Source organism: Ambystoma mexicanum, chromosome 5p (assembly GCF_040938575.1).
Source record: "Ambystoma mexicanum isolate Mex_15411 chromosome 5p, UKY_AmexF1_1, whole genome shotgun sequence".
NCBI classification, from domain to species: domain Eukaryota; kingdom Metazoa; phylum Chordata; class Amphibia; order Caudata; family Ambystomatidae; genus Ambystoma; species Ambystoma mexicanum.
In genome coordinates, this window is record NC_090930.1 from 1,098,578,906 (window position 1) to 1,098,596,135 (window position 17,230).

General features: G+C 43.4%; 1 protein-coding gene across 1 annotated transcript in view; it reads left to right on the forward strand.

The window, feature by feature from the left end:
• The window catches only part of MBOAT1 (membrane bound O-acyltransferase domain containing 1), a 773,590-nt gene that overhangs the window by 618,543 nt on the left and 137,817 nt on the right, over positions 1-17,230 (forward strand). Inside the window, exon 10 of the mRNA XM_069613577.1 lies at positions 2,373-2,437. Within this exon, the coding sequence (XP_069469678.1) occupies positions 2,373-2,437 (65 nt within the window). The remainder of the gene's footprint in view (positions 1-2,372; positions 2,438-17,230) is intronic.

The following is a 17,230-nucleotide window of genomic DNA, read 5'->3' on the forward strand; positions in this document are numbered from 1 at the left end:
AGTATTCGTCTGATCTTTCCACAGCGTCCTCTCGATTGAGGACTTCTCCCTCTTAAAGCTTTTTTGTTCCCAGGTTTGAATTTCCCGGGGCTTGCAGGCTTCACGCCGGCTTCCTCTTTCAAGGAGTCCTTCCTTGCTTTTTATGTGCTGCAGCTGGGTAATTGCCAGTGGAGTACTAAAGTCTTTCCTTTATGTCCATTAAGTACTCTTCATGCCTCCTCGGGGCCACCTCTTCCCAGTACTGTCTAGAGCTGTAAAGCTAGTAGTCTGCATAACTTCTTTAATCTGCTTCCTCTCAGTAGTTTTAGGAGATGACTCAATATTACTGTGTATGTTCCTTTTATTCTTCCTCGTCTTGGTGGAGTCAAATCTTAAACAAGGTACAGAGGGAACATTCCAGTAACAAACAGTAGTGCTCTCGTGTTGGTTCTCTAAAGATCTTAGGTGTTGCATGGTCTCAAAGGTAGGAGGGTTAGGGAGTTCCATCATGGAACAGGAGTCCTTAACCCCATGAGGGGAGCCTCTTCCTGTGAGGCCCCGCTTTCCTCCACCCCCTACGGGGAATATTGGGTAGCAACCTCATCTCCATAGCCTCACAGTTCACGTGAATCTTCACAATACCTTATTCCATACCAGTTATGAATAATGGACATCTCATTCTAGTGTCCAGCCCTGTCTTTCTTGCAATCACGATCCTCTCAGCACTACTGTTTTCTTCATGCTGTACATTGTTGCTTAGTCAGTCACGAGCCACACACGTACACACATATATATTAACAACCCTACTCTTCCACCCCCCACGCACTCTCGCACTTGCTATGTTCCTCCATTTTATGGAATGGAGTAAACAACAAGCATATAATGTGAGTGGCTGGAACAGGATGTCTAACGACTCTGGAAGGTTTTGTGGTAATTATTTTCGAAATTTGAATTTTCTAGCACTGGCCTTATATACATGGAGGTGTCCATCTAAAGTCCAAAGCAATCACTTTCATATCCACCAGATTTATGCTTACTGACAAGAAGATACATCACAGCACATTCACCCTCTAAAGTCAGAAGTCCTGTGAACAACAATGGTTGATAAGAAGGTGATTCAGGACAGGTTCAATCCCTGATAGTCCTCACATATCTAAAGAGGTCAGTCACTGTTGCATCCTCCTGTTAACACTGATAGAAGTGCACCAGATGTAACCTTAGCCTCATTGAGATTAAACACAGCACAGATAAACACACACATACCTTTCTCTTATCTTGCAACTGAAATTACAACCACTCACTGACACTGACAAGACAAGTGGGGGGGTACATTAGGCCACCTACAATAAATATATTGCAGATAGTTCTCTAATGAGTTCAAGATTTTTACACCTGTGGCACATCACATGCTTTTATTAATGTCACATATTTATTTATTGCATTTGTTGGTACACTCAAACCCGGAGGTATCACAGAGTAGGTTACAGATTATTTGCTGGTTACATAGTAATAAAAGCATACTTTAAACAATAAAGGACAAAGAATAGGGAAAACACGTCAACTTGGCAGAACACAACATGGTACAATTTGTAGGATGAAGGTAAACAGTCAAGTGACGTAAGGCATGGTTTACAATTTAGAGGGGTAGGTGTATATACAGTGGAGGATACAAAAGTTCTAAGGTATATTTATTTATTTTTTGCATTTGACCAACAGCCACATTCTGCTGGATGAGGGGAATGCCCATGGGACTGGTGCAACTGCTTCTGTGGGTTGCACTATTTTCAGCGATTCTCCTCAGAATTTGCTCCCACAGAGGTGCACTGGTGATGTTCTACACACATACAGTAATCACCAGGAAGATTCCCTGGAAACAGCCGATTCCTGGGGCTTTCCACATGCATCCAAAAAATCCTTCTATTCACCCTGCCATGAACAATGCCCGGAGCATGTGTTTACAGTGCAGCAAAACAGCTGATCTACCCACTCAAGCACTGTGTGCACCATCACACATCTCAATCCGTTGATGTTGCCATTTGTGAGGCTACACTCTGCCTCACCAACAGTCATATCAGTTGATTGCACCAGGTATGATGCCTGGACATACTCTGGATAGCAGAGGATCCCTATCTCAGCAGAATTGCTAGGTAGCCGCAGTGTAGACATCCTCACGTGGTGTTCCTCAATGGTCACACTGCCATAGGAACACTGCATACAGCTCCGATAAGTCCAGGAGAATTGGGAGACACAGTGGAAAACTGCAAAAATCATTTCACATGTTTACCCAGCATCCCCTAAGGAAAGATTGAGACTGTAAGAATGTCATTGTCGCCGCTTTATTACATTTTAATTTCAATCACAAACAAAACTAAATGTCTTTTCTTCTCTTCTAGTCTGCAACAAGTTTCAAAATGTACATTGACAACTGGAATATTCAGACAGCTACTTGGCTGAAGGGGTGAGAAAAATGCAGTAGTCAACTGTCAATTTATTTTCATTTAGAAATCTGATACATGTTATAATATGTTGCTGGAATTGTACCAGACATTATCGTGATTGAGTTTTGTTTCGTTTTTGTAAATGAGACTGTCCTTTACAGTGAACATCATGCCTTTTTCACAGTTCATTGCACCATGGGAATGACTCCCTTCCCCTGGCTTTTCAGACACTATGTTCAGTATGGCAGACTTGGTTCATTCTCCTGCCAGGTACTGCCACAAAGAAGATATCTCATGCTATTCTCCCTATGATGTTGCGGGTCCCAGACCTGAGCTTTCTTCTGGTTTCTGTTTGTCAGACCTGGTTTACTCTTTTGTCAGGCACTACGAAGAAGAAGATGAATGATGTTGATTTTCTTTTGTGGGTGCGGTTCCCAGACCTGTGGTTCTCTTTGTTTTTCTTCTAGCAGATTTGGCTCACTCCTCTGCCAAGTACTGCCACGAAGAAGATGACTGGTGACAATCTTCCTTTTTGGTTGAGGGTCCCAGACCCTATTCTCTATATTTCCTTCTGCATGATTATTAGTGTCCTTTGATATTCTATGGGGACTTTCCCTCTTTCCCCTGTATTGGGAAACCTCTTTGGTTCCCCTGCTGTTGCCTCTGCACCCCTTTTGCGCTCCCACCAACCATTCCAGTAACCCCTGTATGTTCAGGGTTGGACCTGGCATCTCCTAGCCAGTCTCGAGATCGTATCTGTGTGTTCGGGTCTTGCACGGCTTCCCTGGCTCTCTGATGTGCTGCCGTGGCTCCACAGTCGTTGGTACTTTGCAGGCGGTGCGTCTTTCTTCGACCGCAACTCACCTGGACCTCTGCTCTGCCAGCTTCTCGCCCAATCCTTCACTGTAGGACCACATGTGGACGCGTCTCTCTCAGCATCCTGGTCATCATTCTCTTCTTCCCGCCCCCAAACTGCTGTCTCATTCTCAGTCCCTCCAGGGAGAGATTGAGAATTGGAGAAGACCTTCCTTTGTCTTTTTTCAGAATGGCCACTGACAACTAGAATGCTCATTCGCGTTCCTCCAAGTGCTTTTCAGTGCTCTGCACCTCCTCCTCATCCCAGTACATCTCAAGGGAATCCTTGTTAGATCATCCATACTCTTCTTCATCTCAGTGAATGCTGTAAATTCATTCTAACAGGCATACATGGAGGTGGGTGATAATGGTCCATAGGGTATGAGGATTTATGCTCTGGTAGGTGAGGGGTGTCGTACCACATTCTCCTTAGATGGTCGTCCTTATCCCCGGGGGGGTCTCTCCCCATGAGATCATCCTGCTGTGTACCAGCCCCAGGGAGACTATCGGGTAGCGCCCTCACTACCCTGGACTTGTGGGAAGGGGCTTCCACTCTGAGAGAAGTGACGACATCCAAGGATTAGTCACAGTATGCACAAGCAATAGTTACCTTTACTCAGCTCAAGGATGGAGATTAGCGCTTTCATAGAGCGGTGGGTATGAACACAACTTTTCTAAATGTTGAGAAGGTTAATGCGAGCAGCAAAAGCATTGGTAGTGATCGATTGTTGTAGTCTGAGGTCACTATCAAAGAGGACCCCAAGGTTGTGAGCCTTGAACAAAGGAACAAGGTCAGGTAGGAAGGAGATGGGAGAGGGGAAATTAGGGAAGGTGTTGGAAGCCGGAAAAATAATTTCTTCACTTTTTAAAGAGTTCTGCATTAGGCAGCCAAAGATTGCTGTGAGGCAGTTAGTAATCCATTACAGGATGGCTGGAGTGAAGGACGGAAAGGAGAACAATGTTTGAATACCATAACTAAAGTCAGAAGATGGGATATGACTTTCTAGGATAAAGGTATAGAGGGTGAAGAGCAGCGGTCCAAGGACTGATCCTCGGGGGATGCCTACAGTGAAAGTCATGGGCTCAGAGGTTTTTGAGTTTCAGAATATTTGAAAGGAGTGCTCTTCCATGCAGGAGGTGTGAGGGGTCAGAAATGAGAGGTGGACACAAAGTTGTAATATTCTCATTGTCAGACATTTTCATTAAACAGAATTGTGTGGATAAACGCCTCAATAACCCTATCCTAAAGAAGAGTTTCCCTGCCTAGGAAACTAAAACTAAAGATTAATCTGTGTCAAGTCATTAGAATCTTAGAAACCGTCCTTGTCTACAAAACATTCTAATCTAACGCCCACACTAGAAACACACAAATAAGGGTGCGAGAAAATGTCTCTAACTTAGGTTTAGCAAAAAGTGTTGATAATCAAAATATAAAAATAAATCCAACAGAAAGTGTTTTCCAAGGAGAAACCCTTGGATCGAGAGGGTGATTCCTTTCCCCTGGAAGTTTAGGTAGGAGGGCCAAAGTGTTTCTTTGAACAACAGTTTCTTGGTATCACAAAAGTGTCTCCTTATCCAATAACCTTTTTCATTCTTTATATTGGATTCAGAAAATTCTTGCTCAAATATTACATTCCATAATAGTCTTTCTTTAACTTCCTTTGTAACTTTGACATATTGCCTGGTGTATTCCTTTAGAAGGAATCCTCTTGTGGGCTCTTTAGATCTCCTGGTATACACCCTTGCCAGGTATCTTGGCACAGTGTCACAATTCTTATACAGTTTCAAAGTGCCTGGTATATTTGGTTGCCATGACTTCTTTTATGGACCTCTTAGATGCCCTGGTATACACCCCTACCAGGAACCCTTCTCTGGGGTCCTGCAGATCCCCTCGTATTCTACCCTAAAGGTATCTTTCCCCAAATGTCAACTGCCTCGTGTATTCTTTTTACCAGGACTTCTTATTGGTTTCACGCTTTTTTTCACTATGCCACAGCCGTATCAACTTTGTTGTCTTTCAATATGTTTACTTGGGGTAACACTTGCTCCAGCTTTCCCCCACATTGACATCCCATGCAAAGGTATTTGTTCAGGTGTTGTAGCTGCACTTTATCTTGTTCGTATTCAAATATTCTTCCTTTTGGGATTGCTTTAACATTGGGGTTTGTCTGCATTTAAACTGCCTTTGAGCATTGTACATAATAGCAGTCTCACATAATTCATTCACTTGATTGCATGCATGTTGGAATGACCAGGGTCCCTAATTGCTCTGGGAAGACTCACGAGTAGATTGCAGCATCTCCACCTTATGGCATGCCTCTGTGGTTTAGCTTACTCCCTCGGAACGGCTTCGTACATGATGTGGACGTTTCTCCTACATTTCCTGCATCTTCGCATTCACTCGTTGGCTTCCCTCTCTGGCTTTGACCGGAGAATGCTGCTTCATGGCATGAGCATACCTCCAGGGGTTCTGCTGCTGTCATGTCCCCGAGGGGGATAGCGACACCCCTTTGCTAAACCACGGAAGCCGAATGGGAAAAAACCCTACCACCTTGATTGGCACGAGTTCTGGTATTAGACGCAGCTATCCACAAGGCAACTGGAGGGGGTATTTGGGTACCGGTCTTCTGACACAGGGCACGCGCATTTGCAAAATTATTTACATCAGCGTATATATCCCATGTCAATAGAATCGGTTTATGATTTGGGCCTGGGTTTTACTTGTTCCTAGATGCTCACCTGTCTGAAGGGAATGGTCAATCTCCAGAACTATTGTCATTTGGCTTTTAGGTACTGCAATTTGAGATCTAGGGATAACATTGGGCCCAACATCTCCCCTATACAACAGCCCAGTTAAAAAAAAAAAAGAAAGAATGGCCCACCCTTTTCCCGTCCTTCCTCCTCAGGTAATAACTGAAGAAAAGGCTCATCAAGCAAGGTACAATTCCTCTGGGCAGAGACTAAATCGGGGATAACCTCAGATTTTTTCTCTGCCACAGGAGGTGGTTTTACCGCTGGTCTAATTTGAGGCTTTATGTCTGCTTCTCCAACACCCTTAGTTCCTTTTCAGATTTTAATTTCTTGGCGTTTAGGAACTAGAGCCTTCTCCAAAATCCCTTGGGTGAGTCCCTCCACTGCCTTAATTTGGTAGGCCTTTTTACCATTATTTTGTATTATCACTTTTACTACGCCTCTTTAGTCAGGGTCTGTAACATCAGCTAATAAGTCTAAGCCATATCACCAGAATAAAGACTGATTCAGAGGCTAGTCTAATGTATGTATGTATGTATGTATCGTTTTATTTATTTATTTATTTTTTTATTTGTTAGTGGTTACACAGTAGCCTTTACAAAAGTTTAAACAGGATGAAAAAAATGAACCAGGATTTGTAACATAGTATCCATAAGACAATACATTTCTCTGTCAACTTTCAAACTATATACTTTCTTTCACTAATACAGTACATGTACAAAAGATAAAAAGAATAAAAACATCAAGTCAGTTTAAAGATACCAAAGTGGAAGTTAATCTAATTTCCAAAATTCAAAAATAATATTACAGTACCACCATTTCCTGAAATTAATATTTTAGAAAGACAAAACACACATACTAAAAACATAAGCAGGTACATTTGAGCCCACCTCAACAATTCTTCCTTTTTGCTTCTCCCAATTTGCAAGTATCAGCCAAAAATCTTACCACTGCAATCTGTAAATTTGCTTTCCTGCCATGCAACATGTCCATCCATAAAAGGTTTAAATTGACACGCTTAGTATTGTAGACATGTTTGCTAAAGCTGCAGATGCGCTCCGATCTTAGGGCAACACAGTCTATCAATAAGTGTCTTTATGTTTCAGGAATGTCTGCTTGATTACAGAGGGTTTCCCAGTACTTCTTTCTCTGATGTCCTTGATTTCTCCCGTCTCCAGCACATTGAACCCGAAGCGCATGAATTCCTGTCTCCAGAATCTATCTGGAAATTTAGATAAATAAGGCTCAATGACCCCAGCTTTTTTGTGATGGGATACGTGATGGCTATATAATTTATATTTGAGTACCTTCTCCACCATGTTATTCCAATCTCTGAATTGTAATTTTTCTACCTTCAAAGGGTTGAAGATAAGAAGTTCCTGAGGGACTCCCAAATTATCCAGGATTTTATGGCATTCAGTTTCCATTCTGCTTAGATAGGTGGAATCAGGAGGGCCATTACGTAGACTGTTCCCCATAATTTTGTACAATGATGATTTCTTCCAGGTTACTAGCTTTCTCTATAGAGAAAGTCGGCGCCATTCTACTATGCTTTCCAAAGAAAAAAGACCAAGTTCATACCGCACAGCAGCCAAAGGAACAGACTTTGGTAAACACTTTAAAGCGGATTTCAAGATTCTTGATTAATATTTGAATAGTTCATCTCTGCACCAGAGAGGAGCGAGTTCTAAGCCGTAACAAAACTGTGCAACCACCTTACATTTGTATAGGGGCAGACACGGCATAAATAAACATTTCCCAAACCTTTGACCTATTTTCCTCAATGGCGCAATCATTGGACCCACTTTCCTTTCCAGAAATTCTCGATAATTTATCTTTTTTTTATCCCCAAAAAGAGGGTAGCCTAGGTATCTGATTACCGGCCTGACGGGCAGCTTCTCATGGTTTAAAAACCAGGAGTATTTTATAGTGCTTCTTCTCTCCGTCAGATGCACGATTACAGTTTGTTTGGTATATATGTTAAGTGAATTAGCCGTTGTGAATTCTCTAAAGGCACATAAAAGACGTTGCAGGCCTTTTGGGGTGTGATCGTACAACATAACGTCATTGGCATATGACATCCAGTACACCTTCTTTTCCTCCGCCATGGGGGATGCAAAGGCGGCTTTCTCCAGTGTTATACCAGCGTCTGCCACATAAAGGTTAGAAACTGTAGGGGCAAATATACATCCCTGTCGTAGGCCATTCAGGACTCGAATAGATTGGGATAAAGTTCCCATAATAAGTGCACAGGCATCCCAACAGACAGACATTTTGACCAAATTATGTTTCTATCAACAAGATCAAAAGCTAAAGAAAGATCCAGTGAAGCTACATAGATTGGTAAACTTCCTTGACTCCACGTCTTGTCTTGTAGAATATTTAATAGAAGGCCTCTGGTATCCGTGCCTACATTTTGCCTGAAGCCGAACTGAAAAATAGAGAGTGGATTATTTTGGTCTATCCAGTCTTGAATATGCCATAAAACCAAGCCAGCAAAGATCTTTGAGTCCGCATCAAGAAGGGCGATGGGTCTGTAGTTGGAAGGACAGCCCCCATCCCCCTTCTTATAGATGGGCACGATAAACGATAAATGCCAGCTTTCAGGAATACATCTAGACACAACTATATCTTTAAATAGGAAGTAAAGAACTTTTGCCCATAATTTGGGATTTCCTTTCAAAACAATGTTGGCTAAAAGGTGGGTCCAGGAGCGCAAGAAGTAGATGCTCGAGAGATCAGGTTTTTTATATCTTCCTGCGTGAATGTGATGCTCCACGAGGAATAACGGATGTGGGTGGGTAAAGTCCATTCCATTTTCGAAAGAGAATAGAGTGTACCAAAATACCCTCCCCAGGAACTCTGAAATAGTAATTGTTTGCACCATAGTTTCAGACACAGCTCCCTTGTTAATCAGGGCCCAAAATGTCTGTGATGAGGCATCAGTTAGAGCTAGTAACATGTTCTCACAGTCCCTCTGATACAAAAAGGCACAGACGTTTTTCAGTTGACTTTTCCATGTATTTTGAACCATTTTGGTCAGTTGTAGTTGATCTGCCCTCAAAAGTGGTGATTTGCGGATGAGTCTAAGCTCCCTGTTTCTTCCATTTTTCATCTCTTTAACCCTTCACAGAAAGTGTGTCTGTGTTTAACACTTGCAGTATTTGTTTTCCTTGGGCAAATGGCCTTCTCCATTGTGGTTTCCACATAGTGATCAAATGTGTCATGTGTATATAAGGTTAACTTTTTACTGAGTTCAGATGTAGTAAAGTCATACATAAATAACGCATTTACTTTCATCACATTATCCTTGTGCCAGGAAATTCTATTGCAAGATCTATTAATTTCCAATGTGGGGGGAACCTGCACACATTTTGTCACCAGTGTTTCAAAAAGGAGGGACAGTTTTAGAATTTTGTGATCACTTTTCCCAGTGTGAATAAGGAAAAATGAGTTTGCTGCATCAAATAGAATCTTAGACACAAACACATAGTCGATAGTCGACGCCAGCATGCCATTTGTCCAAGTAAAGAGATCAGAAGTGGCTACTAGTAGATCATTGGTGCAAAATAGGCCCCAATCTTTAAAGAAGCTATACCACATGTTTCCTTGTAGTTTTTTTCTTGACAATCCTCTCCGGTCCCCGTCAAAACCACTGACAGGTGGAGGTTCATTTGGACTATCAGTTGCTGAGACCATACCCCTTTCAATGCAGATTTCCGAGTTCAAGTCACCTGTAGTTATGATATTCAAACCTATACACAGTTCCTGACACTCTAAAATGGCAGTATTTATTTGTCCCAGGGCCTCCTTCAAGTTGTTGTCAGGAGACCAATAAATATTAATAATCAAAAAGTGGAAAGGGGAGCTACCAAGTTGTATCTCCATCAGTACCGCAAGGCACCATTTAGAGATATTAAAACTTTGAATTGCTTTCCCCTCAATGTCTACTCTTACTGCTACAAGAAGACCTCCGGACGCTCTACCTTGGGGTTTTTTGCAGAAAATTCTTGAAACATCATGAAAACATCAATTGAAATAGCTGGAGTTTACCACGATTCCAGAATGCACAAAAACAAGCATCCAGAGAGTAATGTACATAGTTCTACAGAGTTCCTTAGAAACCAGGATCCCCTAGAATTCTAGGACAACACAATAAGGCATGATTAGGTCTTCTATTTGAGTCCCTGTAATTTGAAGATAGACTCTCGTAAGGTCAGGGCTAGCCATCTCAGGTCAGGGTCATTACCTATCCCTGACATCTGATGAGATTCCTTATGCTGCGCCGTGGTCGCGTTATTGGTTCCTCTTAAGCCCTCTGAGGAGCCCTGAAACCTCTGGGTCAAAAAACCTTGACTATAGTTTAATAAATAATACCCAAAGTTGTTGAATGGCTCTGCTTCAGAGAGTACTAATTCATATATATGACATGGGAGTGGAAAACTATCCGTACATAATCCTATCGTACAGGGTGGATAAAATCCACACATTTTACATCCCCTGATGAGACAAGAGAGAGGCATGGAATTTCACTGAACAATGACAGAATCCTCCATCGGTTCAGGGATTAGGGACCCCCATATGGTAACATATAGTGCAGTGTGATGCTAGGGTCATCGGGATCGAGGGTTTGTCTCCACAACACATCCTCAAGTTCTCTAATTTGGATGATTTTTTGGCCTCTCCCTTCCTTTTGACTGTCCCCCCATTCCAGTGTCATCAGCTCTCCCTTGAAAGGCTCCGCCATCCCCAACTTGGTTACCGGCAGGGCTTCTGCTAACTGCTTGGGTCTCACCAGTATGGTTGGTGCCGGCTCCCCCCTTAGAGAGCTGCAAAGAGGAAATCTCTAATTTGTTCCCAGACTGTAACCCAGATTAGTTTTGTGCGCCTGGATGTTAATTTGTGCATTACTCACAGGTATGGCCATCCTCTGCTGTTCCCGACTGCCCCATTCATTTGAAGAGGGCAAGTCATGTATGTGGGTGCTAATCTCACTGTCCCTCAGATTTTGTAAGCACTGCATGCATTCTTTTAAGCCTGGCCAACACTCTCCCCCTCATTATTTCTCAATGTATGCCTCGTTAGTTGTAGAAACTGCGAGGGCATATTATTTAAGGGGGAGTTGCAGGAGATTAAGCAATGATTGTTGAACAACGAGTTTTATATCATCTGCAGGAGAAAGTTTGCCCGTAGTTACTGCATGCTCAATATCTATCTTTACCGAGCCATTCACGTCACCATTGCTTGTAACTTTGGTACTAGATGTGAGAGCTGTATTTGATCTAGGATCTCTATCTAAGGCTGTGGTTGTGACATTATTAGTGTTAATTGTAGAGAGAATCTTGGGGCTAATCGTAGGGGGATTCTGCGCATTCTTTGTATTTTTTGTGAATAGCTGGTAAATACCCGCTCCTTCTTTCTGCCCCACAGCTTTTGTTGCTTCATTGTTACTGAATGTATTTTTATTATTTTATTTTTTTGTGTGGGTTTTTTCTCTTTTTTCCCCTTTATGATTCATAGCCTCTGAGAGGGTGTCTGACCATTCTCCATACCCTTCCCTTATCCCAGTTTCTTCTGGGTGAACAATTTCATCAACAATCATCACCTCTTCTTCGCATTTCTGTGAAGCAGCGACTTCTTCATTTATCATGTTGCGCCAAGATCTTTGCAAGGGTTTTTTGACTCCCTTCTCTATCAGCGGCTTTAATTTCCTTTTCCTATTCCTACCCTTCCTAGGAGGGGCCTCCTTCACACCTTGGGAGTCATTTATCACAACCAATGCCACCCACATCTCACCTTCTGTGAGGACCTTACCAACCACCATGATGGCTTTAGGTCGTCCAGACTGTAGAGGGGGAGACTTAAGATTGTCTTCCTGTGGCATCTATGGTAATTCTAGGACGTCACCATCGTCCTCATTCGCTCGCCCCCTCCTTCCTAGTGGATTACTCATAATCAGGCCACCGCCAACATCTTGATCCCCCAAATTTTGGATTTGCAGCAAAACTGCTCAGATATATTTCAAACATGCAGTATTTCCTCTCACCTCAATCAGAATGTCTTGTGCTATACTTTTCCTCGCCGTCCACTCCTCATTCTGGCCAGGAATTTCATGTGCCGGAGCCGGAGCCAGCGGAACTCCCTCCCCTCGTCCCCCTCCAGCTTGTCCACAGCATGCTGGGAAAGTGCCATTAATGAGATTACCCCCTCTGAGAAGATCAATGGTGTGTCTATAAATGAGCTATCACTGGCATTGTCCCCAGGCGTTTCATCAACAGGGTTACAGTAGGTGTTTTCATGGGTAGGTAGTGCTTCTCTTGACCTCATTAAAAGAGGTGACACTTCCCCTCCGTCCACCCCCAGCATTGTACTGTCCGTAATTAGGGGAGGTGAGGGAGGCAACGGTATTGCCAGAGCCCACTGTAGTATGTTTTTTACTGGGGTAAAGACGAGAGGTGCAGAAAGAATGTCATTGAACATACCCTTTCCTCCTCATTTACCTATGCTTGAATGGAGGAAAGGTTTAATTCCGATAGTTCCGTTTGTGAAGCAATTACAGCTAAGAGGCCTTTCACACTACTATCTCTCTGTAGTTCATATGTTATTTCCCTTCCAGTGTATCAGTGGCTGAAAGAATGTTAAGATGTAGTGGCAGCATATACGACTAATATATCTTGTCAATTGCAGTCCGTTTCATACACATACAAAAAAGGTTGCACAGGGTTTTCCCAAAAATGTCATGACAGCATATACGACTAATATATCTTGTCAATTGCAGTCCGTTTCATACACATACAAAGAATATTGCACAGGATTTCCCAAAAAATGTCATGACAGCATATAGGGCAAATGTATCTTGTCAATTGCAGTCCATTTCATACACATACAAAAATATTGCACAAGATTTCCCCGACGAAACAAATCTAAATCAGATAGTACAAATCTTAAGTCCTAGAACTTACTTCCATGTGCAAAGTCGCAAAGTAGCGGTTTCAGTTGCTGAGTCCTGCCAACTTTGATATACACACAGCGGGACTCTCAATGAGGGAAAATAGGAACAAAACACACTGGCCCTAGTGAGCAACGTATAGAAATCGCACTTCTGAGACCCGCCTGAATGAGCGGAACGTGCCGCAGCCGAGGCCCCCCCCCCCCGACTGCACAGCTGTCAGCCGTCAGCCACTTCTGCGTGCGCTAGTGTGTGCGTGTGGCCTTAATCACTTGGATTCACAGCAAGGGCCGGGCTCCTGATAAAGATAGCAAAATAAGCAGTGTTAATATGAGATATGGGGCATCATTACGGGTCGGGCGGTCCGGAAATTACAGTGGCTGTAAACCCGCCGCCGCTGTTATTTCCAGACCGCCAAATCTCGAGTCCTGCAGGCGGGAGGTGGAGTTCCCGCCATGTCTGACCTGTCGGGTTTAACACCGCCCGCAGGCGGACATCGAAACACCAGCACATCACGAGATGGTGCCGGTGTTTCCACTTCCCCATTCCCATTGAGTCCTATATGCTCCTATAGGACTCAATGGGAATGGGGATTTACCGAATTCCGCCTCCGGAATTCCTGGGTCACCAGGGTCGTAATGCCCTGGTAATTCCCGGAGTCACAGAGGCGGAATGGTAATACGAGTCCGGCGGTAAGCGAGCCGGAAAAACCGGCTGGTTGCCGCCGGACTCCTTATGAGGCCCATGGACTCCAAAGTGGTGAGAGCGTTCTTCAGTGCAGGGTAGGTATATACACATACTAAAGTCCAAAAAGGAAAGGTTTCAAAGATGCAGTAAATCAATTTAGTAGGATCACCGACTCCCGCAGCTGTCAGCCACTTCTGCTGACACTTACGTGTGTCTAATGTAGGTTTCAGGAGGGGGAATGAGGACTAAGTCTGAGGGTATCAAAGCTTGGTCTCCAGGTTCAAGTAATACTCCCCCACTACTGTACAAGTCAAATCCAATAGAATGTTCAGTAATAATGGTAGGATTGAAACCTTGTTTTCTGAGTTTTTCAAACTTAAGGGTCCCCCAGTTTGTGCTCACTGAATCTGATCCCACCCTGACACCATGTGTGAGGAGTCAGAAATAGGAGGTGGACAGAAAGTTAAAATATCTCATTGTCAGACATTTTTATCAGACAGAAATGGGTTGGATAAACTGCTTTCTAACCCTATCCTAAAGAAGAGTTTCCCTGCCTAAGAAACTAAAACTGTGTCACGTCATTGGAAACTGTCCTTATGTCCAAAACATTCTAATCTGCCCCTCACACTAGAAACAAACAACTAGGGGTGCAAGAAATTGTCTCTGATTTATATTTGGAAAAAAGTATTCATAATCAAAATATAAAGATAAATCCAACAAAAAGTGTTCTACAAGGAGGAACCCTGGGATCTAAAGGATGATTCCCTTCCCTCGGAAGTTTAGGTAAGATAAATGTGTTTATTTGAACAACAGTTTCTCGGTATCACAAAAGTGTCTTTTATCCAACTGCCCCTTTGGTTCTTTATATTAGATTCAAAATGTTCTTGCTCAAATAATACATTTCATAATAGTCTTTCTTCAATTTCCTTTGTAACTTTGATGTATTTCCTGGTGTATTCCTCTACCAGGAATCTTCTTGTGAGCTCTTCAGATCTCCTTGTATACTCCCTTGCCAGGTATCCTGCCACAGTGTTACAGTTCTTATACAGATTCAAAATGACTGGCATATTTGGTTGCCAGGGCTTCTTTTATGGACTTCTTAGATCCCCTCGTATATTCCATTGGCAGGAATCCTTCTCTTAGGTCCTGCAGATCCCCTGGTATGCTCCCCTGTGAGCTATCCTTCCCCAAATGTTAACTGCCTGTTGTATTTCTTTTACCAAGACTTATTGGTTTCACTGTCCTTTTCAAAATGCCACAGCCGTATCAACTTTGTTGTGTTTCAATATGTTTACTTAGAGTAACACTTGCTCCAGTTTCCTCCCACATTGACATCTCATGCATACGTGTTTCTTCAAGTTTTGTTGCTGATCTTTATTCAAATATTCCTCCTTCTTGGCATTCCTTTAACATTGGATTTTGTCTTTATTTATACCGCCTTTGAGCATTGTCCATAATAGTAGTCTCATATAATTAATTCACTTGATTGAATGCATGTCGGTGCGCTTCAGGGTCCCTAATGGCTCTTGGCAGACTCACAAGTAGTTTGCAGCGTCTCCCACTTATGGCATGCCTCTGCGGTGAAGCTTCCTCCCTGGGATGACTTCTTACACAATGTGGACAGTTCCCCTGCATTTCCTGCAGCTGTGAGTTAACTCGCCAGCTTCCCTCTGTGGCTTGAACTGGAGAATGCTGCTTCCTGGCACGACTGTACCTCCAGTAGCTTTGCTGCTACCCCCAGAACTTACTCGGTCCTTTAGGCATGCCTGTTGCATCTCTCCTTCCTTCATGCCACACTGGTATGTGTGACTCACATTCGCAAGCTGCCGCATGAATGTGCCTGTTCTCTCTCTCTTGACTTTCTCCAGCACAGTTCTCTCCCGTTCCGCTGCACCGAGTGCGGATGCCATTTCTAAATGTCCTGCTCACTTTAGGTTCAGCCAAACATCTAGTCTTCACATTAGATATCATGCCTGTTGCATCTCTCCTTCTACCTGTTCTTCATTTCAGTACTTGAGGCTTTATGGGAGCTGAAGTCTATAGATGTTATTGGATTTCTAAAATGATGGTGTTCAACATTTTTATATAGAGAAACATCAGAAACAGGAGATGTTATATGTGTGTTGTGAATGTTTGAGACATAAATGGGACTAGATTGACAGTATGCCATTAGAAGTTTGGGAATCATAGGGGTTTTTTAAGGAGAAAAGGGAAAATACTGTGTCTCTTCCAATTGAGTCACCACCTCCCCTCAGCAGTCATCTCCTCCAGTTTGATGCTCCCTCATATAACCACCCCCAGCGTCAGGATCAGGTATCGGCTGCTGTCCCCTGGCCCCATTGAATGAGGACATTGCCGGGGGATCAAGGATGACTCCACCAGATTCATCACAGAGGCAATCCAGGTTAGGGCAGATTTGCAAAACCCAAGGTCCTTGAGACTGGGGAGGAGAGAGCAGTGGTGTACAGTGTTGAAAGTGGCAGTGAGGTACAAAAGGATGAATCCAGAAGAGAGTTTGGTGCTGTGAACATTGGAGAGAAAGTTGGAGACATGCATGAGTAAAGAAACGGTTGTCTGCTTCCTGCTGAATCCAAATTGAAGTGGATCGCCAAGGCCATTATCCTCAAGGTACTGAGTGATCCGGGTTGAAGACCATATGCTGAAAGACCTTAGAATAACTAGGTAGGAGGGAAACTGGGTGATTGTTCCCCGGGATGTTTGGGTTCTTGCAGTCCATCTTGAACTGGTTCTGCCTGGATCCTTTCCTGGTTTTTGCATTCTGGCACCAACTCCATATCTGCTGACATTACCATTTGTAGGATTTAAAATCCTTCTGTGCCTGGTGCCATCTGGCATGGGGTCTGTGCATTTGATCCCTTAATGGCAATGGTTTACTTTAGAAACAGCTGTGTTGTTGTATTGTCACTGTGTTTCCTCTCAGCCTTACTACTCTAAATAGGCTAATGTGTAATATGCCAGCACCTAGTGGAATTTAGAATGGAGAGGTGAGAATCTGGAGTGCACATGGATGAGGGGAGAAGAGAGAGATGCAGTTGAGTAGGGAGATGGAGATCAGCTGGTGGTGGGGCTTATAGACTAATTCTTATCTGGAAATAAATACCTCTTTAAGTACCCTCACTCTGATTGCTCTGGATACTTCAAGTGTGGCGATGAGGTCCCCTGCCATCCCTGGTTTTCTGCTCATCCCGTTGCCACCACTGCTACACTGCCATTGATGCCAGTCCTCAATGGATCCATGCAAATCAATAAGGGAAGCCTGCAATGCCACCAAATGTAACGCGATTACGGCCAGAATTGTAGTCAAGGGGGCCCAAATGACATCGTACCACACAATGCATTTGCGAACACCGGGCGAAGAGCTATTCCCCTACCTCTGAGGAAAGGACCCTCTAGTATGACCTATGGTATTGCCTTGCAACTGATAAACAAGGAGCAGACATGCTGCTACACCGCGGTCTGCAACTGCACCATTAAAGAAGAAGAAATGCCCCTGCTCTTGCGCGATTAATGAAAGAATGCAAGGGAGTGCCCGAGAAAAAAAACAAAGAAG